The 25,801-nt window shown below is 42.3% G+C and overlaps 1 protein-coding gene across 1 annotated transcript in view; it reads left to right on the top strand.

Annotated features, from left to right (window-relative positions):
* The window catches only part of GPR149 (G protein-coupled receptor 149), a 41,144-nt gene extending 30,481 nt beyond the window's left edge, over positions 1 to 10,663 (top strand). Inside the window, exon 4 of the mRNA XM_045029417.1 lies at positions 7,128 to 10,663. Within this exon, the coding sequence (XP_044885352.1) occupies positions 7,128 to 7,700 (573 nt within the window). The 3' untranslated portion in view covers positions 7,701 to 10,663. The remainder of the gene's footprint in view (positions 1 to 7,127) is intronic.
* The last annotated feature ends 15,138 nt before the right edge of the window (positions 10,664 to 25,801 follow it).

The following is a 25,801-nucleotide window of genomic DNA, read 5'->3' as shown; positions in this document are numbered from 1 at the left end:
AGTTAGCTTGGTTCCTCCCACTTTTTTCAGAGCAGCTGCTGCAAAGTGGTTGTTACGGAAGTATTTTGCAATTTCAACAACATTAGCCTTTATTTCGGGAACACAGAAGTCTTTGGCTAGGAGGTGCATCAAATGAGCACTGCAACCATATGTTATTAGCTTGGGATGCTCTTCACTCTCTTCTAAATTTCTTCTCATCTTGGATACATTTGCAGTGTGACCAAGCTGCATACTAGACATTTGAAATTTTTTCCCCAGTTTATTATATCTTTTACTGCTACTTCTTGTAAGTATTCTGCTTTGTGTGCATTTCCTGATGTATCAATTGTTTCTGAAAGGAAGACATTCCCTTCTTCTGTTGTCACACAAGCACATACAACAGGGTCATTGTGGACACTGCTCCACCCATCAAGACTCAGGTTAACAATTTCACCCTCTAGATCTTTTGCACACTGCTCAATTTCTTTTTCATACACTTTATCCAGCAATTTGCCTGTGACATCTGCTCTGTTGGGTGGACTGTATCCTGGTCTTAATGATTGAACCATGTTAATGAAGTGTGGATTCTCAATCATATGGAAAGGAGAGTTTGTTGCATAAACAATCCAGGCAATTTTTTTCATTAATTACCTCTTTTGTAATCTGCTGGTTCTTATCACAAACTTATCAACGGTTGTTTCTGGATGGTGGAGATTTTTTTTTCTTTTTGCAAGAGGTGATATACTGTGGCTATGTGACATACATGATGCGAATGAAACACTATCATTGGCAGATAACTCTGAAACTATAGAAAATTATGGTGATCTTGAAGGTGGATAATCTTCAGAATCCTGTATGTTGAGGATTGATTCTCCTAAACAAAATAAGTCAATGCAGTTATTTAATTATTATTACCATACTGTTCGTTTAGTATTACTCATTGCATTCACTGACACTCAGTACTACTTTAAAGGTGAAATTGCAAAAGGAAAATCTACCTATTTCAGCTATTTATTTTTTATCACAACTGCATCTAAAATGATAGTACCATAGAGTAACAACTATATTTTTTGCTCAAACATGAGAATTGAAGAATAGTCCAGAAGGAAGACAGGCAGTCCTTAAGAAAGAAGTATGAAATAAAAAACTTTACCAACCTGAAGATCCTACATGATCAGACATGTTCCTTTCATCATCTTCAATGCAGCTTCCTCCTGAGAAGGAACACTTCTCATGATGTTGTTTCATGTGGGCAACCAGGCCTTGCATTTCTTTGTTGCACTGTTTGCATTTTGCACGCATGCCTGTCTTACCCACGGGTAGAGGAACTTCATTAAAATATTTCCAAACTGGGTCTCTTTTACGGCCTGCTGCCATTATAGGTTTTCCCTTCTAGTGAGAGAATGCTAGATTTGGTAGGTCTCAAATCAATGAAGGCTACACTCAGAAAGACCTCAAGACTTCTGGAATATGCTGCTCAAACAGTTTCACTTCTGTTTCTGCTGCCTGTCCCTCCCTTCTCACATTTATCTCCACACTTCTTCCCCTCATCCAGATCTATTCCACCCCCCAACAATCTTCTATTCATTGAACTTTTTGAAACTTTGCACTTTTAGAGAGAGGTAAGGGATTGACTCCGTGTACACAAATTTGCAGAGAGACAATAGGGTTGAGGTCTCTTATTTCTCACCTCTATATATTATTGATTTATTTATTTATTTATTTATTTTAAAACATTTTTGCTGTTAACAAGCATGTTATCTCTGGAGACACAAATCCACAGTTTGAGAACCACAAAACTAAGCATCTCTGACGGTATCTTCTACACTGAGTCCCATTGGGTAGATAGAAAGATTAACCTAAATAATCAATACAGAAGCCCCTGGAACCCCATAAGATCGGGTCCCTAATCCATAACTATTGGAACTCATTTAGAAAACTTTTCTTAAACATTTACATGACTATATTATCTCATACTATAGGATTAGAATCCCTATTCCATGATGAGATATCTTTGAGCTATAATGTATCTTAATTAAAACTGTCTTTAGATAGGTTTTTTCCTCAAAAAGCATTTTATCAAAGTCCAATTTAAATTTAAAAAATCCAATCATTAAAAAAGAAAAATTTAAATCATTGATTTTTCTCCACCCTGGGACTAATGGCCTTGTGCTAACTCAGTAGATTAATAGGGTACTAGATTCCACAAGTGTTCAAAGAAGGTCAACTGCTTAGAGAGCTTTCATCATCTCTGGCTAGTCAGGAGGAGGCTGCAACCACTCCAGGGGACCACTCAGTTCTCCTTCATGGCGCTGTACCTTCCAGGCAAGACTATAGTAATACATTCTGATTAGAGCTACACTTGCTGACTGAGTTTCACTAGTGTAGAGTGCAGAAGCACTACTCTTTAATGTGGTCAGCCGGTGTGAACATGGAATATCAATACTCAAATCTCTGTCCTGGCTCTCACTTCATCTCCTAGTGCAATAACAGGTGTTACTATAGAGGGGGAGAGAGCGCCCAGAATGCTTTTGGATGCAGTTAGTAACCAGAGCTAATTGAGAATTTTTCTATGTTCTGTTGGAAAAAAATGACAATTTGTCAAAACTGAAACTTCATGAGAAAGAGTCAGTTTTGAAAAAATTGTGAAAAAAGTTTTGAAACTGTCAAAACATCCCACTTCAACATTTCAAAATAAATTCTGGATTTTGGTTCACAATGGCTTTTCACTTTGAAATTTGAGTGAATTATAGAGTGAATTAAAGTCAACATCAAAATTAAACATTTCAAAATTATCAAAATGAAATATTTTTAATTGACCAAAACCCAATTTATTTTAAAGTTTTTTCACTTTACAAAATGGAGATTTCAATATTTCTTCCCAATTTGGGAAAGGGAAAAAAGTTTGAAATCTCAAAAATGTTCCTGGGACGGGAGAATCATTTTCTCCCCAGCTCTATTAGTAAACACCATGGGACAATATAAGACCCATTATCTTTATTTAGTATTAGGTTGATTTGGGTTTTTGTCATAATATTTTGCATTGTTTAACATGTTTGTTTAATTAACATTTGCTCTGTTAAGGCATGTAGGGGATAGATTACTGGACATTTAAGTGGCAATTTGTGAGTTTATGCTTTAAATTCTGTGTCTGTTACAGCTATAATGGCTATGAAGATAAATAATATTTATTTTCCATTAATACACAGCTAAATTATAATGTAACTATTGAAATTATATAGTTTACTGAACACCGGGAAAAGTATAAATTTGGCATGAACATTTGGCTACTTAAGATGGATGTTGATCTCTTACTCAAAAATAAACTATGCAGAAAGAGCAGTGAGAACTATGGCAGTGGCAATTACTCATTCTGTTCAAGAAAGAATTCACTCTGATGGCCTCGGATATACTCTGTCCTTTAGACATCCAATTTTACAAATCTGTAATATCTTAAACAAGAATCTAACCTTGCGCTTAATAGGTGCTAGAATGTTCAGTCCTTATTGATCTTGTTTTTTCATACACTCCAGATGTCCTTCAGAACCTAAGTGTGTTTTTTAGAAAGTACTCCAGACTCTGAACCAGATTAGCTGCCAGAAATACAGACACTAATTGACCCTTGAACAGAGAACTTCAAATGGTGTAGACTAGGAGCCTGCACAGCACAAAGAAAGCAGCTAGAGCCAGGGCTGAGAATTGAGTCCTAAGTCTTATCACTTATTTGGAAATGAATTTCTGAACTACTGCACTCTCCGGCCCACTATCCTCCACTGCTACAAGCCACACCATTCCTGCCCTCCGTATGAATTCAGTATTACGCTGTGAATTGAATCGGGCTTTCACACACTTATAGACAGAACTAAAAGTTGGACCCAGACACAGAACATCAGCTGCCTCTGTTACTTAATGTAAACTAGGGGAATTCTTGACAAATTCTTTCTCTGACAAATCTATAAAGAAGGCAAATTTTGTTTTTATTTCCTTCCAGCAAAGCAGGCCAATTTCTGGCAGGGCAAATCAACTTCTTTTCAGGCTAGTTGCTTTGTCCAAGCTTGAATAGGCCTGAGTCTAATAAGATTCTCTTGCACAATAAGATCCCATTTTTCTTTGCAAGTATCTGTGTTAAGGATTCATACAACTTGATTAGCGGCATGGCAACCCTGTAAATCTCCTGACTTATTCTACCAGGTTTCATCACAAGATCTTTTCCTTAATAACCCGCAAATAATTGCCTTCCTTGCCCTCTCAAGAGTAAATTTACCTTTCACCAGGGCCGCCCAGAGGGGGGGGGGCAATTTGCCCCAGGCCCCGTCCCAGCAGGGGCCCCCATGAGAGTTTTTCGGGGGCCCTGGAGCGGGGTCCTTCACTCGCTCCAGGGGCCCCGGAAAACTCTCGCGGGGCCCGGGCCCCCGGTCTTCGCTGGCAGGGGGTCCTTCCTCTCTGGGATAGAAGGACCCCCCCACCCCCGCCACCGAATTACAGCCGAAGCGGGACCCGCCACCGGAGTGCAGCCGGGTCTTCGGCAGTAATTCGGCGGCAGGGGTGGGGAGTCCTTCCGTTCCGGGACCCGCCGCCGAAGTGCCCCGAAGACCCGCGGTGGGGGCTGCACTTCGGCGGCGGGTCCCGCTTCAGCGGTAATTCGGCGGAGGGGGGTCCCCGCCGTGGGTCTTTGGGACACTTTGGTGGCGGGTCCCGGAACGGAAGGACCCCCCGCCGACGACTTACCACCGAAGCGGGGCCCCCTGCCGCCAAAGACCCCGGGCCCCCGGAATCCTCTGGGCGGCCCTGCCTTTCACGTCAGTGGGCTAAACTGCTTTGATACTAAAGATTTGCTCAGCTTGACTGTGAAGGGAGATGAAAATCAGGGCCAGTCAAAATGGAGGAACCATCTTTCAGTTCCCAAGTAATCCCAATACACATCCCTGCTTCCAGTTATTTTACCTGGTTCCCATCTAGTAGTTAGCCATTAGAGAGAATATAGCCCCTCTGCTAGCATTAGCTGACAGAGTGTCCCTTTGACTCAAGCAGTGAAGGCCTGTAGTTTTTGGAACTGAGGAACTAGGGTTCTACTCTGAGCTCTCTGCCGTGTAGGATTTATCTAATATTCATGTCTGCCAGCTGTATGTGGCTTCATCACAATCGTATCACAAATCAGGGGGAAATTTTGCTGACCTTAAATACTTTCCATCCCACCCCTTTTTTAAGCCCTCTCCAATCCTGGTTTTCTGTGGGTTTTTCCCTCCTTGTCATCCTTTTTCTTTCTGTTTATTGCCAGCCCTCTTTTGGCTGATTCTTCTCCTCTCCCTTCCTCCTCTGGTTACTTCATTCCCCAGTTTACCAGAAAGCTAAGACTACTGCATTGGAGCAGCAGATGGGGAAGGGGTCCAGAGAAGAGTAACTGGGGCTGGGGGTTGCTTCCTGAACCTTCAGCCCTGTATACAGCAGCTAGGGTGACCAGATGTCCCGATTTTATAGGGACAGTCCCAATATTTGGGGCTTCTTCTTATATAGGCTCCTATTACCCCCAACCCCCTGTCCCAAGTTTTCACACTTGCTGTCTGATACCCTAACGGCAGCTGCTCCCGTAGCCAGCTATGTTAGACCCATAACATGAGCAGGGAGGAACTCTGAGTGACTCTCAAAGAACTACCTGAGGCCTTGCCTGCAGAGGTGGCAGACACTTAAGGTCTGTCTGCACTGCAACTGGAAGGTGTAAAATACCTGTACTGGTTCTGACTGAGCTAGCATGCTAAAAATAGAAGGGGTAGCCATTGTAGCGAGAGGGACTAGCCACCCCAAGTACGATCCCATCCTGGACCCTAGATACAGTGTGACTAGTTCCTCCCACTGCTCACGCCACCAGGGTTATACTTCTATTTTTAGGGTGCTTGCTCCATCAAAGCTGATGCAGGTACATCTGCTTGGGCTGGAAATTATATCTTCCAGCTGCAATGTAGATGTACTAAGTGTCTGGGGGTGTGGATTTGGGCTCTGCAGCTTTCCAGAGTCACAGTGATTTTCTCCTCTGCCCTGCATCCCTCCTCTTAACTATTCTGGCACCTCCTCCCAGGGTGGCCCACTGCAAAGGTAGCAAGTATTCGTCTGCCTTAGACAAGGCTCCTCCTGCTTTGGAATAAGGCTAATTAGAGATGCTGACCACTGTCCCTCTGGGGACACTCAAGGCCCAAACTGTAGCAGATCTGCTGGGGAGCAGGAGGTAGAGAAGCCCTGCAGGGGCAACTCTCCAATCTCTGTGTGCCAGGTAGCTCAGCCATTTGTAGTCCTTCTCACGCAGATCCTTTCAATGACTCTCTTTGTAATGCCTGTACCTTTCCTAACATGTTTTTGGGGAGGAATGTAACTTTTGGAGAGACTTTTCTCTGTATAAACTCAAATGCGAATGCTAAGAATTCCTGGCTGCAGCATTACACAAGGTAGTTCAGGACTGCAATGGAAATCACTTTCCAATGGTTTTAACATAGTGACTGTTCCTCTGTTGCAAGGGGGACTGCAACCCTTTAAAATCCTGACTTGCTCTGGGAGCAGAACAGTGCTTGCTACTGTACAACCACGTTGAAGCATGGTAGTTGCTAGCGGGGTTCTAACACCATTTCGGTGTAACCAAGTTAGTTCTGTGATAAATCTGTCCTATAGAGTGCCAGCTGGCAGAGTTTATCTAGCACCCTTTTCACCATTCCCTCTTCTTCCCGTCCCACCCCCTGTCCCATACTGGCTTGGGAAACTGACAGAATCTCCCATTACCAACTGTGCTTAAATATGTTCATAGCTAGCACAGTCCTGATCCCCATGTGGACCAGGCTTTGATTACATTTAAATCCTATGAATTCTTATAACGAAGTCACTTTGTGTCCGTGCATATAACTGAGTCATAGTCGCTCTTGTGGTAATAACCTTGCCTTTTATATTAAAATGCATCATAAAGAGCCTTGCTCACTGAAAACAATAGGTGCTTTAAACCCTTTTAAAAAATCATACTGTTGATTTAAGTACCGGGCTTCTAATGTTCCTAGAGAAAATGTACAGTAGTGAAAGCAGGCTAATAAACTAGGCATAATTGGCTTGTTTATAATGGATTCTGACTTCAGAAATGAACATTAAATAATGGCAATTCTGTTTCTTTCCAGCGCTCAGGTGGGGCCTTAGCTATTCCTTTATGTGCATTTCAAGGGACTGTATCTCTCCATGCACCCACGGGAAAAACTCTCTCTTTATCTACCTACGAGGTAAGCACTGAAGGGCAAAAAATAACACCCACATCAAAGAAAATTGAAGTATATCGATCAAAGAGTGTTGGTCATGAGCCAAACCCTGAGGATTCTCCTACTACATTTGCAGACACAAATGTTAAAATTCATTTAGAAGTTCTTGAAATTTGCGACAATGAAGAGGCCATGGATACTGTATCAATCATCAGTAATATCAGCCAGTCGTCTACCCAGGTCAGATCCCCATCCTTGCGTTATTCACGGAAAGAAAACAGGTTTGTTTCATGCGATTTAGGAGAAACTGCTTCCTACTCTCTCTTTATACCATCAAACAATCCTGACAGCGATATTAACATATCAATTCCAGATACTGTTGAAGCTCATAGGCGGAATAGTAAAAAGCAGCATATGGAGAGAGATGGTTATCAGGAAGAAATACAATTGTTAAATAAAGCATACAGAAAAAGGGAAGAAGATGGCAAAAGCAATTAAAAGACACTTAGAGTAGTAAATCTGATTTGACTGACACTCCTCCTCTGCTTCAATTGATCTATCAAACACAATGACTTTCTCTTCTGTAACAAGTAATTTTGTTTTGTTTGGCTATACCAATGGTTCTCAACATGCGACCCATGGGCCACTTGCGGCCCAATCAACACACAGCTGCAGCACATGTGACATCCTCAGGGCCATACAGGTACATTGTGTGGTTTTGGCCCACATAACAAGGAGCTGCATACATGGCCCACAATAGCTAAAAGGTTGAGAACCACTGGACCATACCAATAAGTAGGTTTTTTTAAATGTATGGATGGGAAAACATCAAATAGTTAATAGCTTTTTATAATATTGATTAGAGAATTGCAACACTGGTGGTGGTTGTTGTGCTTTAGCTTTTGTTTTTTGTTACTATAATTTCTAAAACCTTTTCTGAATAGAAGCTTAGAAGCTGCTTTGGTTGCTTGTTGGCACTGGGCAATCTACCTATGGAAACCTCTGAACACTGAATGATCAAACCATTCCCATCTAAGGAAAGATTCTTAACATTTTTTGGCCTTCTGTCACAATTCTGCTATGACTGATGTCTTGTGCCTGAAGTATTTATCAGAAAAAAATAGCTAAAGCCAGAAGCTGAATACAGGATTTGGTTAAATACAGGATAAAAGAGGCCTAAGTGCTTTAAGTTTCCACTGTTATGTACACAATTCCTATGTACCACATAAGTAACTAACCATTATAATATCAACGTTGAATCTGGGTAGCTGAAATGTAAGCATGCACATTCTGTAAATATGGTAACATGTATTTCAACAAAGTTCTAAATCGCTCAACATTCCTTTGTACACGTGTATCAATGTTCACTTTACTTATCCCATGGAATCTAAGGAACCCGCTTCCTGCCCCCACCTTCTCTTCCCATGTAAGCAAAAGAAGCTTTCCAACCTTACAGGGTGTCCATACTTGATCCAAACAAGGGTCAGGTTGGGAACATGCCAGGAACAACACCATCATGCTTAAATTTGCATAAAATGCAGCTGCCTTCATCTTTAAAGGTTATCAAGGCCAGAGTCATCCCCATGCAAGCACTAGCATAGAAAGTGTGGGTGACGTGCACCCCACCTCTTCAGAGGCTGCCAGGGATGGTGCAACCCAAGGCACAACCCTGAGAGTGGCCGTAACTTGCACCATTATTGCAATAGCCCCTACATGCCATTGCAGAGTCACAGTATGGCTGAGGTGCAGGTCTGTCCCAGCCACACATCCTCCTTCAAGGGATCGGTTATCTCTCTCCTCCACAGCCTGCCTGAGGGCTATGAGAGGGAGGAGCCTGCTGCCGAGCTGGTAAAGCCAGAAGGGAGGGATTACACTTGTTCTTTGACCCCTTTGTATCAGTCTAGCAAAAGGACTGTAGCAAAATGATGCATCAAGCCCTTTTCTTCCAACTATTTGTCAGGCATTTGAGTTGAAATAGGGATGAAAAAAATTAAGAGTTTTAAACAAAGATCACATTCCCTGTCAATCAGCTTTCATTTTCATGGTTTATGTGATGCCCTAATCTCTTGTAGAGCTATAATGGTCCCAAATTTTCCAGGAGAGAAGTCTAGAAAAGGCCTGAATTTCTAAGGGATGGGGGGAAATAAGCAGAAACCCTTTCAGCCCTTCTTTAGAGACCACAAAGAAGCAAAACAAAACACAGGGCTGACTTTATTTTGCTTTGCAGTTAACCCTCAATATGGAGGTGTGAACACAAATGACCTGTTTCCCCTCTCAGTTCTGTAAATCAGAAATAATTCCATTGAAATCACTGGGGTTACACTGGTGTAAATCTGAGGAGAATGAGGCCCAAAGACTGGAGGTTGCTAAGATGGAGATGGATCATGCTGTGCTAGGAGCTGTGGTTTAATGTGCCGCTCTTCTACACTGAAATTGAGGATGGTAACACTATAGCTGCTTCTGCATTTCAGATTTAACTAGAAACTGTATTGTCAAGAAAAATCTATTCTAAGATCTATTCCATAAAAAAAAAAGATCTATATTCTTTCAACAAATCGTAAATGGGCACCCTGCTATTTCTGAAGTTACTGCTTTCTGCTGTCTTCTACAGAAAGCAGGTAGAAGGCAGTGTAGGAGCACAGCTTGATCTGATAAGCCCTTCTCAGTTGAATTCCAGTCTAAAGCACCAGATCAAAGGATTGTAAACATCCTGCTAGATACAAGTCTTGGGGCCCAGCAAGAAGACTTGGCACTCTTTAAAACTGGAATGCTTGGCTCAAAAATGAGGTGGCAACTTTTCTCACAGCCTTGTTCAGCGCAGGAAAAAAATCCCAACTAAGTTTAAGCAAGTGCTTTCCTCAGAGCAGCGATGTATTAATCTATGGGCCACTTACCCCAAGCCCAGGACAGCAGGAAATGAAGGGTGAAATCCAGTAGCCAAGATTGAAAAGCAATACACAGATGGAGTCCTCTTAAAGTGGCTCCACTTTCCTTTTGCTTTGACTTGGTGGTATGTTTTGCTATTGCCCACTGGATGCCATCTGATTACTTGAACATGTGTCCAATGTGTTCCTGGATATAAGTTTTGTTTGTTTGCTAAATTCAGCACCGATACCCTAGGTAGCACCCCAACTGGGGCAACATACCCATAGGGGGAGTGTGCTAGAGGGGCAACATTTTTCCCTGAGGGTACCAAAAAGGGTTAATCCATCATTACCTTGGAGTCTTCTTTGTTGATTGGTTGGTTTTCACCACCTCCTCCACCCCTCCCAAAGAGAGATTAGTATTGTGTGTAGGAAGAATATTAACTGATGGTGTGTTAACATCTGATTGTATTTAGGAGGGATTAAAATGCAATCTAGATGCAGCCCTCAACTTGACCTAATTGTAAAGTACTGTCTTACTGGTCTATAATAAATATGTTTTCTTTTATGATGATTCTGTAAATAATTTGGTAATGTATTAAACGTCTATTTTATGTTTTGTTTTAAAACAGTCGCTACAATTAAACATTTGAAACAATGTGAACACCCATGTCTTAATTATTCAACAGATACGAGCCATTTGCAAAGTGCTCCAGAAAACTTGCTTCGTTTTCTCCTGGTTCATGTATTAGGACTGGTCTACACTACAAAGTTAGGTTGCTGTAAGCGGCGTTGCATAGACCTCGTTGTGCGTGTGTCTACACTTAATTTGTCTGCCATCGATACAGGTTCCCTGTTACAGTAACATCACCTCCCTGAGCAGCACTGAGCAATGGTTGATGTAGTGAGGTTGACACAGCATAAGTGTAGACACGGTGTTACCTATGTCGACCCTAACAGTCTCCAGCAGCTGCCCCACAATGCCCAACACTGATTGCTCTGGTCACAATTGTTAACTCCACTGCTTAGAAGATCACTGACACTGAAAGTCCCTCCCTCTCCTTTAAAGCCCTGTGAATTTTTGAAATGCCTTTTCTGATTCTCCAGCCTGGCAAGCACACATAGCAGGTCTCCATTGTTCTGTGCAACCCCATCTCCCCCAACTCAACAGGACACAGCTGACTTTTCATTAATTTACTCATACTAGAAGAGGTAGCAATACAACAATGAGGGGTGGAGTTATCCGCTTTTCATGCCTCTGTAGAGTTAGGCAGGGGAGGTCATGTGGAGCATTTTGTTTATGCGCACAAAAATGTCCCTGGAATCCTCCTGAGAGATCACAATGAGCCTTTCATTACTCTGCAATCCTCTCCCTCAGGGTTTTAGGGATGGCAACCTTATTTCTTCCTCTGTGGTAGGACACTTTCCCATGCCAGTCAGTGATAACTTCAGGTGACATCATTGCAATAAACGGGCTAATAATTTTTTATTATTATTTATTATTGGAAAATAATTCATCTTTATTAGTTTACAACATATGCTGCAGAGTACTTAGCAGTTGTGAAAACACCCACTTGTTATTGTACAATGTGACAACTCATCGGATCAGTGAAAAAACAGTGTAGTAATCATAAATGTACAGCAAGCATACAAAATTAATAGATGCACTGACAGTGTTATGTTCATAGATGTACATCAAGCACCACACAGTTCCTAACTGGCCCCAAAACAACAGGGCCATGTAGAGCACAGACCACAACGATGCAGTACTGTCGCTCACTGTCAAAATGCTCTTTCAAAGTCTCCCTGAGCTCCAAGTTGAGCTCTTCTAATAGCACTTGTATCTGGCCAATCTCAGACAACCATTCCAACTCCACCCCAGCAGCAATTTTTCCCCATTTGCTTCAAATATATTATGCAGGACACAGCAGACAGCTATAACCATTAGGATGGGTTTTCTTTTCAGTGAGATCCAATCTTGTGAGTAAGCCATGCCAGCGTCCCTTCTATCAACCAAAAGTGCATTCAACTGTCATTCTGCACCTGCTGAACTAGTAGCTGAATCTTTCCTTGGGGATGTCAAGGTGGTCAGTATACAGCTTCTTGAGCAGGGAGTAGGCAGGTTCCCCCAGGATCACTATTGGCATTTCAACATCATCAATGGTAAGAAAGTCCCTGCTTTTAGTTTTCTGAACAGTCCTGTGTTCTTAAAGCTGTGAGAGTCATGCACCTTCCCTGACCAGCCAACACTCATGTCAGTGAAGCATCCCCAGTGATCCACCAACACGTGAAAAACCATAAAAAAGTAGCTCATTCTGTTGATGTACTCTGTCGCAAGGTTGTCTGGTGCCAAAATAGGGAATATATGTGACGTCTATTGCTCCACCCATTGTTGCAAATCCATCCAGTGTGTCCTGCACATTGCTGAGAGTCACAGTGCTGCAGATCAGAAGGCAATTAATGTCCCTGCACACTTGCATGATGGGTTTCAGATAGCTCATCTCAATTGATTAGACTCTGCCTGTTGGTATGCATACTTCCACCTTTTCATGTTCTCTGTATGTATAAATATCCCCTGTCTGTGTGTTCCATTCTATGCATCCGAAGAAGTGAGCTGCAGCTCACGAAAGCTCATGCTAAAATAAATATGTTAGTCTTTAAGGTGCCACAAGTACTCCTGTTCTACTTGCATGATGGTGATTCCACAAGAGATTTTCCAGCTCTAAAATGATTTCTCATTGACCAGTAGCAGTCTGGCATTGCAAGTTTCCATACAGTGATTCACCACTCGCTTGTCCACTGTCATGGCAGCTCTCATTCTGATGTCCCTGCGCGGGAGGGCTGGGGTGCACTCGGTACACAGATCCAGGAATGTGGCAGGAAAGTTCTGCAGCCTCTGCTCATCATCCCAAACCTGATTACGATTCTATCCCACCAGTCAGTGCTTGCGTCTTGGGCCCAGAAGTGGTGTGCCACTATCTGCAGCTGCTCTGTGAATGCCATCAACAACCCTGACTTGATTCCCCCTATGTCCCAAAGCAATCTGTCCTCCAAGAAATGATCACATTACGCACTGAGTCAGTTCTTCTTATGGCTCTGCAAATACCTGAGGATCATGCGTCCTGTGCTTGCAATGCTTATTACAATAGTGGAGAGCTCTGCAGGCACCATGCTTCTGTCAGGGATGGCGGACAGTGAGGAGGGCTGTGCAGGTTCATGGGATTTTGAAAAAAGGCATGAAAATTATGGGATATAGATGACATAAGGGGTTGCATACTGGGAAGTTGGCCCCCTTGCTCCCAGTCACCCCAGTATGACTCATTTCTGCCTCACCATGTAGTGCCAAAACTTTCCAAAAGACAGTGTGCTGGATGGTGCTGCGTTTCACAATGGGATATCTACCCATGGTGGGGCACACTGTGCATTGACACAAGCACTCCTAGGGAGAATGCACAGCACTGTTGTCAGGAACCAAATATACATGCACCCAAGGTATATATACTAACTGTGGTGGCTTTATGCCGATGTCACGTGCATCGACCAAAGATTGTAGCATAGACATGGCCTAGTAAACACTGTAAACTGGGCTCACTTATCACTTCTAGAAATCTAGTTGGATTTAATTTTTAAAACCCTCTTGTAATAAATAGTAAAAAATATTCATATCCCTTTTCCCTTTGAATTATTTTTTCCGGCTGACCTTTCGTGCTTGTTTCAACAACAGCTTGACATTTGTGGGCAGAGGGATGGTTGTCAAAGTGACCTTTTGAAGGTGACTTCAAAGAGAAGAGCTCCATCTCTGTACAGAAACCCAATAAGTTGAAACAGAAAAAAAAATCCCTTGGAAAATATGACGTGTGTCTAGCACCTGAGAATCTGTTTGTAACTTTAACTATTGAATAATGCAAAGCACATTGCATTGGAAGCTGAGGAAAGAATATGCAGGGCAATTTCTGATAAACAGTATATCCATTGGGCCAGGTTTTTCTCCAACAACACCAGCCTAAAACGGGAGTAACTGTAAGTTAACAGCAAAGGTAAAGTTGATGCATGTAAGACCAGAACCAGATCCTGTATGACATAGCTCAGAGGAATATGTTTGGTTTTTTTACATCATAATGATGTAAGGTATTTTTACTATTTCACATTATTTTAACATCTTATTCCCTGAGAGTGTAGGCTGCAGCAGGCCAGTGCGCCTACGCAGATGGGCCGCCAATTAGAAAAGGGCTTGTTGGGAGCCAATCGGGGCCAAGATTGGAGACAGCCAATCAGGGCCAGGCTCAGCCCTATATAAAGGCTGCCCAGGAAGGAAGCAAGCAGTCTATCCCAGACCTTCAACAGGGGAAGGTGTGTCTCCAGAGCTGGGAGACTGCGGACAGACAGAGCAGTGCTGGCTGGGCTCTGGGGGCAGAAGAGAGCTCTAGCCCAAAGCCTGCCAGGCTACAGGCCCTGAAGGGAAGGGCCTAGCGGGTGCAAGGGGCCATAGAGGAAGCAGCCCAGGGAAGTGGACAGATGAGAGAAGAGGAGGAGGACAGTGAGGCTGCTGCCGGACGGTCCCTGGGTCGGTTCCCCCCTCCCCCGCTGCAGTACACCCAGCCATCGGCCGTGGGGAGTGGCCATCATAGATTACGCCAGATCCCTGACAAGAGGGATTAGACTTTGGGGGCATGGTTGGACATGGTGGCTGGAGTGTAGAAGGACTGCTGATCACCCCCTTCCCCTCCCTGCGGAAGGGGGTGTGGATGAATGGAGGGGCACTGCCAGAGGGCAGTGGTCCGGAAGAGGACGCCACAAGCTGGGGAGCAACATGGGCTCAGATGCCAACCAAGGGCAAGACAACAGGCGGGACACCACCAGGAGAGGGAGCTCCACTGGACTGAGCTAATTCCCAGAGACAACCAGTAGGAGGTGCTGGGTGATGAGTCCCAACACTGTCACACCTGTAAATCGGTAATGAAATAACTGCAAATATTTTATGTTTATAGGTTTTGTGTTAATGGGTGACTTCTAGAACTGGAGTACATTAGAACTTCCCAACATTTATCAATATAATGAAATCAAAGATGAGGGTACATGTTTATGTATTGTTTCACTGCCATAATGTATTTTATGGCATTAGACAATGTTCGCAGACAGACTAAATTTTGCTTTCTTAGACTCAAACCAAAGCTTTTCATATGAATTACAACACCTATCTATAACTCTTGTAGATTTTCTCAAAATCTAATAAGTATTTCAGATCCTTACAGGGATAATCCTTATACACATAATCTTTATTAGCAGAAGTAGTCCCACTGACTACTTGCATTGCTACTTGCATTAGTAAGGATTACACATTGTAATTGTACAGTTAGGCCATTTATTGTCATACCTCCTCATTTTCAATAGCATCTTCATTGTACTATAGTACAACCTCAGAGTTACAAACTGACCAGTGAACCACACACCTCATTTAGAACTGGAAGTACACCATCAGGCAGCAGCAGAGATTTTAAAAAAAACAAACACAGTACAGGACCGTGTTAAACATAAAGTACTAAAAAAACGGGAAATTAAAAAAAAAAGATTTGACAAGGCAAGGAAACTGTTTCTGTGCTTGTCTCATTTAAATTAAGATGGTTAAAAGCAGCATTTTTCTTCTGCATAGTGAAGTTTCAAAGCTATATTAAGTCAATGTTCAGTTGTAAACTTCTGAAAGAACGTTTTGTTCAGTTATGAATATTTCAGAGTTACAAACAACCTCCATTCCTAAGATGTTCTTAACTCTGAGGTTCTACTATATAGACTTCTATGTAAAATTGTCCTTTCACATTATAATGCTTAAGTATTTTTTCCTTACAAATGCCACTTTATTTAATGGGGCTCTACCTCTTACTTTCAGCTACTGAAAGAAATGTATTATCTTTCATCTTTTTAGAATATGCTACTATGCAAGAATCCATCCTGTAAGGGTTCATAATTTTACATCAGGATAATGTGCTATTGAATTGGACACACAATTAATATGAACAGCAACCAAAAAAAGGGACTGGAAAAAGCATGGCAATTTTTCAACTCATTAAGATTATACTAAGAAATGTCTAATTTTATTCAGATTATAAATGCCACTTACGTGTATGTGTTATAATAAATTTAACCACACTAAAAATCTTTGCATTTTTATTTCATTACTTTTTTTAAAAAATGTGCATTATCCTACTTTTTAAAAAATCTGATTGAAATGTAACAATTTTCTGTATGAAGCCTTCAGTCTTGCATAATTTCCAGTATGGGCTTAAATCCCATTGATTTCAAGCATGAGCTTAGATGCTTTGCTGAAGTGGGGCCTATATTCATCTAAAATGTCAGCTGATAATGAAAAATATCTGCCATTCATGTAATAGAAGAATTCAGTGGAGAATCTCTGCCAGTGAATCTGTGGCAGACCAAAGAATATAAACTAGGATTCCCAAATCCCACTCCCCTAACCACAAGACCTCAGTCTTCCTGGGTAGTTCATGCTTTGGTAACTTTAGGGTATGTCTACAGTGCAAATGAAGAGGGGATTATAGCACTAGTAGGCATGCCCATGCTAGCTTTACTCTAGCTAGCACAGGTAATAGTAGTGCTGTAGATGTGGCAGCACAAACTTCAGAGTGAGCTAGCCACGCCAGAGAAGCCCACTAGGGAGCCTGGGTAAATACTGGGGTTGCTAGCTCATGCTGAAGTCTGTGCTGTCACGTACACACTGCTATGGTTACCTGCCTTAGCTAAATTAAAGTTAGTGCAGGTATGCCTACCTGTGCTATGATCACACCTTCAATGGCAGTGTAAACATACCCTTAGATACATACAAATTATCACTGAAACACATTTGATTAATTGAAATTACAGAAACTACAAAGGGCCTTAAGTGGTAGAGAATTTTCTGGTCTTAAGTACTGTCTCTGGAGGTGGAATAAATTAGCCCAAAATAAGAGCTAAGTGGTCTAGGAGCATAAAGGCTGAGTAGCAGTACCATGCTGATGGAGTGGTCTTATTATAACCAGGACTGAGATATTGCTACTGCAATGCTCAGAAATGCCCACGTTCTCTCAGTGCATGTTGAAACAGACATGAAACTACTAGACAGATTTTTTGTGCTAATAATACTGATTGATTCCAAATGACCCAGGATATAATCATGTAGAGATACTGGGCCAAATGGAGCAACTCCAGTGAAGTTACATGACCATTCTTCCTGCAAGGTGGTGATGAAATCTGAAAAATTGGATTTTTTTTAAATTATTTGCTTTGACTCTTCCTTCGCATCTGCTTACGTGGAGAGGCTAAGTATCATATTTGCCTGACTTGTAAATATAAATCTACGTGGTATTTATTCATATAAATGAATTCAGCTACTAATCAATATTTTCTGTGTTTTGAGCATAATAAAGTTTGGTTTTATTTTCTGGGCATCCTGATTTGTCATTGTGGTATCTATTTCAGAAACAGATGCGGAGATAAGGTAAGTCCTTCTAACCTGGTGGAGTACCCATTCAGCTCCATACAGTCAACATATTCATTGTAAAGAGTCAAAAAGTCACTCTCTCCTGGATTTAGTTGTATTAATGAAAAGTAAATTCAAACTAATATGACATAAACCCCAGCCTTGACCTCCTATCCTGACTTAGCTACACCTAGGTTTCCTCCCTTTAGACCCTGTTTGTCCCAGCTCTTCGCCTCTTTCCAAGAGGGTTAGGTTGTCTTCTCTTAGGGCATGTCTATGCTACAACGGCACTGCTATGAGTCTGCAGCTGTGCTGCTGTAGTCCTGTGGTGTAGACACTTCCCACATTGACAGAAAGGGTTTTCCCATTAATGTAGTTAATCCTTCTCTCCGAGAGGTGGCTAGGTCGATGGAAGAATTCTTCTGTCACCCTAGCCATATCTACAGGAGATGTCAAACTATAGGACTCAGGGTGCAAAATTTTTCACAGCCCCGAACTATGAAGCTAGGTTAATCTAATTTTTAAGTGTAACTAGGCCTTATATTCATTGTGAAGTCTAATGAGTCTTTGAGCCAGCAGTAATTAATTGAGCCTTGGAGGCTGCCAACAATTGTTTAAAAACATGGGAGGAATAGAAGACTCCCCTTATTCAAGCCTTATTTATAGGGTTTTGATTAAAAAAAAAACTGGCATCAGTACCTGAGAACATTACTGGCTGACATCATAAGAGGCCAGATGAATATTTGCATGTGAAAAACAATCTAGTTTTGTTTGCCTCCCATAAACAGAATTATTTTTTTCTTAAAATAAAAGGTAATTTCTCTTTTCCTTCAAAAATTGGAACCTGTGACTTCTGATTTAAGCAGGTCCCGAGGACCTTTCCTTGAATAATGTGAAAGAAATATAAAAACACATAGGTTTCCAAAGGCTTAAACATGCACATAGAAGTTAATGCAAGATGCTGCTTGAATTATAGCCACATTCAAGAAACATATTGTTTCCCTTTTTCAACTTGAGCAACTAGTCAAGGTTTGGGGCTTTGAGGATGTTCCAGTTAGAAGTAGAAATTGGTGATAGTCAGGTATTTCCTCAATGCAGTTTTGTTTATGTACAAAGAATGTACCAAGTCCTGTGGCTCTGAATGCAGCAGGACTCAAGAACAAAAGGAGCAATTTCTTCGCTTACAGTCGAAAGTCTCTTCAGCCAAGAGGCCCGAATAGGGTTGCCAACTTCCAAATTTCTTAAAACCAGATACTACAGCCCCCAGCCGCTGGGTCGCTCACTCCCTTCTGCGCCTCATTGCTTGCCCACTCTCCCTCCCCCTCCCCCAGTTGCTTGATTGCTTCCCCCAACCCCCGGGACTCACCTGCTGCCTGCAGAGCCAGGCTGGGAGCTAACATGGAGCCTGCCTGCCCACGAGATGCAGGTAGGATGTGGACTCCGACTGAGAAGGGGCTGGCATGGGTTGACGACCACCCACCCCCAGGCAGGGGGCAGGCTGGCAATGGCATTTCCAGGCAGTGACCCCTGTTTCAGCACCACTGCGGGCAGTAACCAGACTTTTGGTGTCCAGTCAGTTCTGACCAGACACCCTTCAGGTCCCCTTTTGACTGGACTGTCCAGTCAAAAACAGGACACATGGCAACCCTAGGCCCAAAAGCTTTTCCCAGGGTCACATTGTGCTTACAGACTCCAGCTTGGCTTTTTCTTGTCTCTTGTCTTCTGTCTCTCTCTGTTCTTGTCTGTGACCTCAATATATGCTTGTTTTCTCACACTCCGACACATGGTTACCCAACTTAATACTCAACCCAAAAGCTCCTGGGCAGGTACACATACACCTTTTTGTTTTAAGTGAGGCTCATATTTACTGTTAACTGAAGGGTGAATTCACACCTATCAACCTCAATGGGGTTTTAACCTAACCTCAGCTCTTACTAGTACACTGAACTGAACATTGCTACAGGGACAAACAATTTAAGCACCCAACGGTGGTAAGTGCTACAAATGTCCATCGAATTATGATAAATCATTTCCTTTTAGCCCCTGACTGGTTTCAGACTGTTGTAGGGCACTTCTCCTGCAGGCTATGTCGATTGATTTAAATCACTGGCTTCTAAATTAGAGATGCACTAATTGTTTTGGTTTATGCTCATCAAAAGGCTTAAATCCAGACCAAAAAAAACCACTTTCACGTCCATCACCTTACATTAGTTTTAAGAGGATGAGGGTTGGGAAGCAAGACCAACATTAAAAGGGCATGACAATTCCTACTTGATACTGTAGCTACCTGAGGGACTCTCCACTGCCTGAGATCTCAGATTAGCTAAATAGCTGTTGAAAGGTCAGAGCTGCACTGTATTACAAGAAGCAAGAGAACTTCCTCTTTGTCATAGGGTTGGAACTGCAAATTGTCCCACTGCACAAACAAGCTGAAGAAGATGGGGTACACAGATCCTTTTCTCTCTCTCACCCCTTCTTTCTGTTCCTCTCAGGAGAATGCAGCTGTGGAGTTCTCTCTCACTCAACACATAACCATGTTGGTGGCATGTTTCACAAATGAGCCCTAAACTTTTTTAAACGCCATTTAAGAATTCTCAGTGTTTATTTTGTGTGCTCTTGTTTGGCTATTTTCTGCATGTCTATTTAGTGTGACTTTTTTTCTAATTGGCAATCTATCTTTATTCCCTCCAGAATCTGTGGCCGTTGGGGATTCTTTCAAGAATTTGGTGTATTCATCATAAATTTGCTGTGAGGTGATATGTGCCTCCTGAATAATGCTGAGCCCCCTCAGCTCCCATTGATTTCAGTGGGAATAGGGGACATTCAACACTCACAGGCTTAATAGATTGAATTTGTATTGAAACACACAAAAGCCTCACACATGGGCACTTAATAACTATTACATATTCATGCTATAGAACATATTTGCATTTGGCAAACTCATTTGTCCATCTCAGAACGGGAGATAGGGACACTGTATCATCCCCCTGATAATGATGAACTTGCTCCTCTGTAAAAAGTTGCCAAACTACCAGCTATCTCAGTATCTCCAAAGAATGATTTGATACCACCCTGATTTTTGTGTATCTAGGTGAAAAAATAAAATGGCCAATAGTAAGTGGGAAATTACTTAGTACAATTTGCAAAGCATGATGACACTCCAAATTATGGACATTACAGTGCTATATTATTTTTGGCACAATTTCAACTTTGGGGAAAATTCTATTAGTGCTTAATTGTGTTTGAACATGCTTCCTCTTAGGCACCTTTGAAACTTTGAAAATTTCCCTCCCATTAATTATAAGCAAAAAGCGTTGTTGTTTCTATAGCCAATCTTATAATCCTACATTGGAAGAATATGTACAGAAAAAATATATCTTTTTCTAATTTCCTCCTCTTATTAAATATACAAATGTAGTGTTCAGGAGAGACACCAGACTGGCAGTGCTGGAAACTAGAGTCCAGTGTCTATCAACTGAACAGGTACAGTATGGACTAGACCTGTGTAATCTATGCCAAGATGGACCTAAACTGTGTAGCATGTTCCCTGTTTCCATGGCATCTGTTCTGACTTCTACAGAAAACTGGACGTTCTGTCTCAGATTCTTTGGTCTGGGCACTGTATGTGTGGTGTAGCACCAGAGTGTGGGAAGTTGGGAAAGGGGCTTTGTGTATCTTTGCTGGTCTACATTGTGTTGTGCTAAACCAGGGATCGGCAACCTTTGGCATGCGACCCATCAGGGAAATCTGATGGCGGACCGGGATGGTTTGTTTACCTGCAGCGTCCGCAGGCTCTGCCAATTGCAGCTCCCACTGGCTGCAGTTCGCCCTTTCAGGCCAATGGGGGCTGTGGGAAGCGGCGCAGGCTGAGGGATGTCTGCTAAATTGACCACCTATGCATGGATCAATGCTGCGGCGATCATCCAGTAAGTGTAGACAAGCCCTAACACTAGTGTGGGAGAAGAACATAGCACAATTGGAAATGAAGGTGGCTGAGAGGTGCAATATAATGAGCTCCCCCGGGTGTTCAGTGATCACATACTGCGTAAGGTGCTTGCAAGAACTCTGTTTTATTCTGTGTCCAGTTCCAGCTGGCTGTGCATGAGCTTCACAGACTCCCTGTCAGGGAATCTCAGCTCCTAAAGACACATTCCCAATACCATACCCATTAGCTGGGTTGCAAATGTGTGTGGCTTGAGAGAGGCAGGTGAAATAGGATTTGAAATAAAATGCTGTTGTGGTGGGCGGTGCTGACTGTTGTCAGCTTTAGGGAAGGCAAATGCTGCAGTGTCAGGGCTCTGGCTGCATTAAAATTAGTTGGATTTTTAAATAATGTGCTCTCACTTCCATTCCTTTGTTATTATCATCTTTCTTCTATCTGTAAAGAACACCTCCGTGTTCCACTATTTTAAAAATTAAGAGCACTTTCTCAAACATGGGCAGGTAATGATGTACACTGACAAAAGAAATAGAGACAATAAAAGCAGGAGGCTGACATTCAAATATGCACTAAAACAGGATGTGGCCAATTTTAATCCAACATTGCTCACAAGAGATAGAGCTATACTGTATTGCTAATATTACTGCTACTCATTTACATGAGCTGAATGTTTGTAAAATCAAAATGCCCTAGAAAGAATAATGTCTGGATGTGAATCCAGGGCATATGAAGTGTGCTATGCTAAAATATTTTAAATTATTTAACACAGAGAAAACACAGCACACTGCATTAGGTCATGATTCATATTTATGGAGCTTCAACAACCACCTACTGTGTTATTTGGTTTCTTCTGCCTTCTTTAATTTTATAATGTTACAGTCAGATAACTTACTAAAAAAGCTTTATGAAGCTAAAAACTGATGACTTTGTGCCAAATTTAAACAAAGGTAAATGAAGCATCTTCAGTGGTTTGTAGCAAAATCTAATATTTATTTACGTATTTTGATTTCTCAAACAAAAATGCACCTGTCCAAAGTGCTAGGCACCCTGCAAGCTCCTAAAATGACATTTTAAAAAAAATAGTAATACACCTCACTCAGCTTTGGCTCTTAACAAAATCCAGCTGTACTAAAACAACCATTCCATCTCAGCTCCTACCCTGTTCTCTATATCCACGAGCCTCTTTCAAGCCCCAGAAAACAAAGGAATCTTGCAACATGCTGTGACATCCTGCTTGGGGTACCCAAAACTGTGAGCCACTATGTTACTCACCCACCCCCAGTCTCACCAAATGAGAGCTTTGCTGCTGCTAAGTTGTGTCATCTCCCTTACACACTAGCTCAACTGCCTTGCCAGAAAACTCTTCAGGCCTCTGCCAGTCCAAACCTTGCCTTGCAGGTAACAATCAGTGAATCCCAATTCCTGAGTTCCCCAGAGATGTCTGCCTGCAGTGTCCAGTCCCTCCAACTGGACACTCACAGATGTTATTAAGTTTGTTGCCCTCAAAGAGACAGAGCCCACACCAGCCTGTTAGGTTAGCTGAAGACTCACATTTCACTGTAATACACAGTCCTGTGATAGTTTTGTAAAGAAACAAGAATAAGTTTATTAACAAAGAAGAGAGGTTTAAGTGATAATAAGGAAGAATAAAAGAAACAGGTGTGGTTACAAGTAAAACAAAACAAAATATGCTTTCTAGTGACTAAAACTTAATTTCAGCAAGTTTTTATTTTTGTCTTAGCAGGTTTCTCACCTATATGCAGTTTCCAGCTACTCTTACCTCCCAGGCCAAGATGATCCAACTTTCAGAGAGCGCTGAACCCTAAGTTTGAGACCAGCGTGTTACCAGTTTGCATACAATCCCTTATATGACATCTTTAAGATACACATTATGACGGTAGTGTGTTGGGGAAATGAGTGTGTCAGACCAGATGTGAGTAACAGTATGGTGTGCCCTCTGCTAGTTGGAATTGAGTGGCTCCTAGAGACACACGTGCCCTGAGTGTCAACATATCTGGGCTTTTTCAGATCAAGACAGGGAGTGAATTCCAAAGCTGAGGAGCCCTGCCTGCAGATGCTTCCCTTAGCATATAAGGGATCCAGTTTGAGCATATTGCTTGAAGTCAATTCCCACAGGATAGCATGGGAAACGGAAAGTGAAAGAAAATCTGTCCTGGTCACAGATGCTAGTTGGTCATCTAAAAGCATCTTTCAGAGTATCAGCAGTATCCGCATCTGTCTCCGCAAAAAGAACAGGAGTACTCATGGCACCTTAGAGACTAACAAATTTATTTGAGCATAAGCTTTCGTGGGCTACAGCCCACTTCATCAGATGCATAGAATGGAACATATAGTAAGAAGAGATTTTATATATATATATATATATATATATATATATACAGAGAAGATGAAAAAGTGGAAGTAGCCATACCAACCGTAAGAGGCTAATTAATTAAGATGAGCTATAATCAGCAGGACAAGAAAAAAAACTTTTGTACTGATTTTTTTTCTCTTGCTGATTATAGCTCATCTTAATTAATTAACCTCTTACAGTTGGTATGGCTACTTCCACTATTTCATCTTCTCTGTATCTATATATCTCTTCTTACTATATGTTCCATTCTATGCATCTGATGGAGTGGGCTGTAGCCCACGAAAGCTTATGCTCAAATAAATTTGTTAGTCTCTAAGGTGCCACAAGTACTCCTGTTCTAAAAGCATCTGATGGTCTAACCTGACCCCCAACTTATGACTACTGGATGGCTTAAAAAGGATGAATATCAGATGTCCAAATATGGATGAATATTTTCAGCTTCTATGCATGCTCTCAGGTTTTCAGTCCTTACATGCCCTGTTGCTGTACAAAAACAAACAAAAAATCCTGCCTGACACTGTCCTAAATGGGATACTTCACCTTGTACCCCACTTCTTAGCTTACGGTGGATTTTGAGAGGTGGGAAGTATAGGCTTAAAGTTGTACATCCCCTCCTGTATGATGTCTTTTAGGGTGACTGGTCCCTCCCCAAATACAGTCTTCAGAGGCAGGGTCAGCAAAGACACCCTCCATCCCTACCCCTACAAATCTGTGTTAAAATCTGAAGGAGCTGGCTGCCTCCAGTTACCAATCTCCTAGAACTGGAAGGGACCTTGAAAGGTCATCGAGTCCAGCCCCCTGCCTTCACTAGCAGGACCAATTTTTGCCTTAGATCCCTAAGTGGCCCCCTCAAGGATTGAACTCATAACCCTGGGTTTAGCAGGCCACTGAGCTATCCCTCCCCACCTTCTATAGTGGGGCAGGAAAAGCTCTTGCTACTATTGCCCAGGTACCTAGGACGCCACAGAAAGCAATTGCATGCAGTAACTAGGGAAAGCCTGTATGGTCTACAGTGGTGACTTTGAGCGCTCCCACTGCCCTTGTAAAGACTCCCTTTTTTATTAATGAAGGGATATATGACTATAAGAACTCTGGATATAGAGATCTCAAACCCAGTGCTCCAATAGTTCTTAAACCATGAGTTGAGCAGCACTTATAGATTGTGTCCAGAGTTACTTCCATCACAATGTTAAGCATGAACCAGTAAAAGAGAGGGAGAGAGATGGATTCAATTATGCATTCATCTGTCTCAAACAAAAGGCTGTGGCTTGGTTAATCATGTAGTCAAGCAGCTGCCCCCATTATGTATCTGTGTTTATTTTCATCTTGTCTCCAGAGTACTGTTTTACTATTATTTTATGTAACCAAGTGCTGGAATTGTAAGATTAGATCGGGGTAAACTGTAGCATTGGGAATTGGGAGGGAAATTAGTCCACGAGAACAGATCTGTTTTAAGAGGTGATTGTTAACATGAAACAAATTTGAGAACTAGTGCACTGGATAGTTGGTATTTTGGAAAATCAGACTTCAAAGCATATGCTGTGAAGAGTGGTAGATTGACAACAAAGCTGATAAGGCAAAGAATGCTGTAGAGCAGGGGTCTCAAAGTCCCAGCCCACGGGCCATCTGCAGCCCAAGAACCTCCCCAATGTGGCCCACGGGGCTCCAGCAATTTTGGGGCCGGGTCTCTCCCTTGGCCCTGCCTGCTGCCACTGGGCGCTGTTCCCTCCCTCCCCCCCCGTATCCTATGGGCGATTTAAAATGGCCTGGGGCCCCACCCACCACCAGCAGCACAGCAGAGCTGAGCGGCTTCATGCATGCTCATTCCAGGTGGCTACTGGTCCTTCCCTGTGGCCACAGGGTGGGGTGGGACTGTGCCTCCCCGTGCTACATCCTGAAACCTATCTGGGGATGATGCAAATGATGATGCAACATTACAAAATATACATC

This window comes from Mauremys mutica, chromosome 9, assembly GCF_020497125.1.
Source record: "Mauremys mutica isolate MM-2020 ecotype Southern chromosome 9, ASM2049712v1, whole genome shotgun sequence".
NCBI classification, from domain to species: Eukaryota; Metazoa; Chordata; order Testudines; family Geoemydidae; genus Mauremys; species Mauremys mutica.
This window is presented reverse-complemented; position numbering and strand designations above follow the sequence as displayed.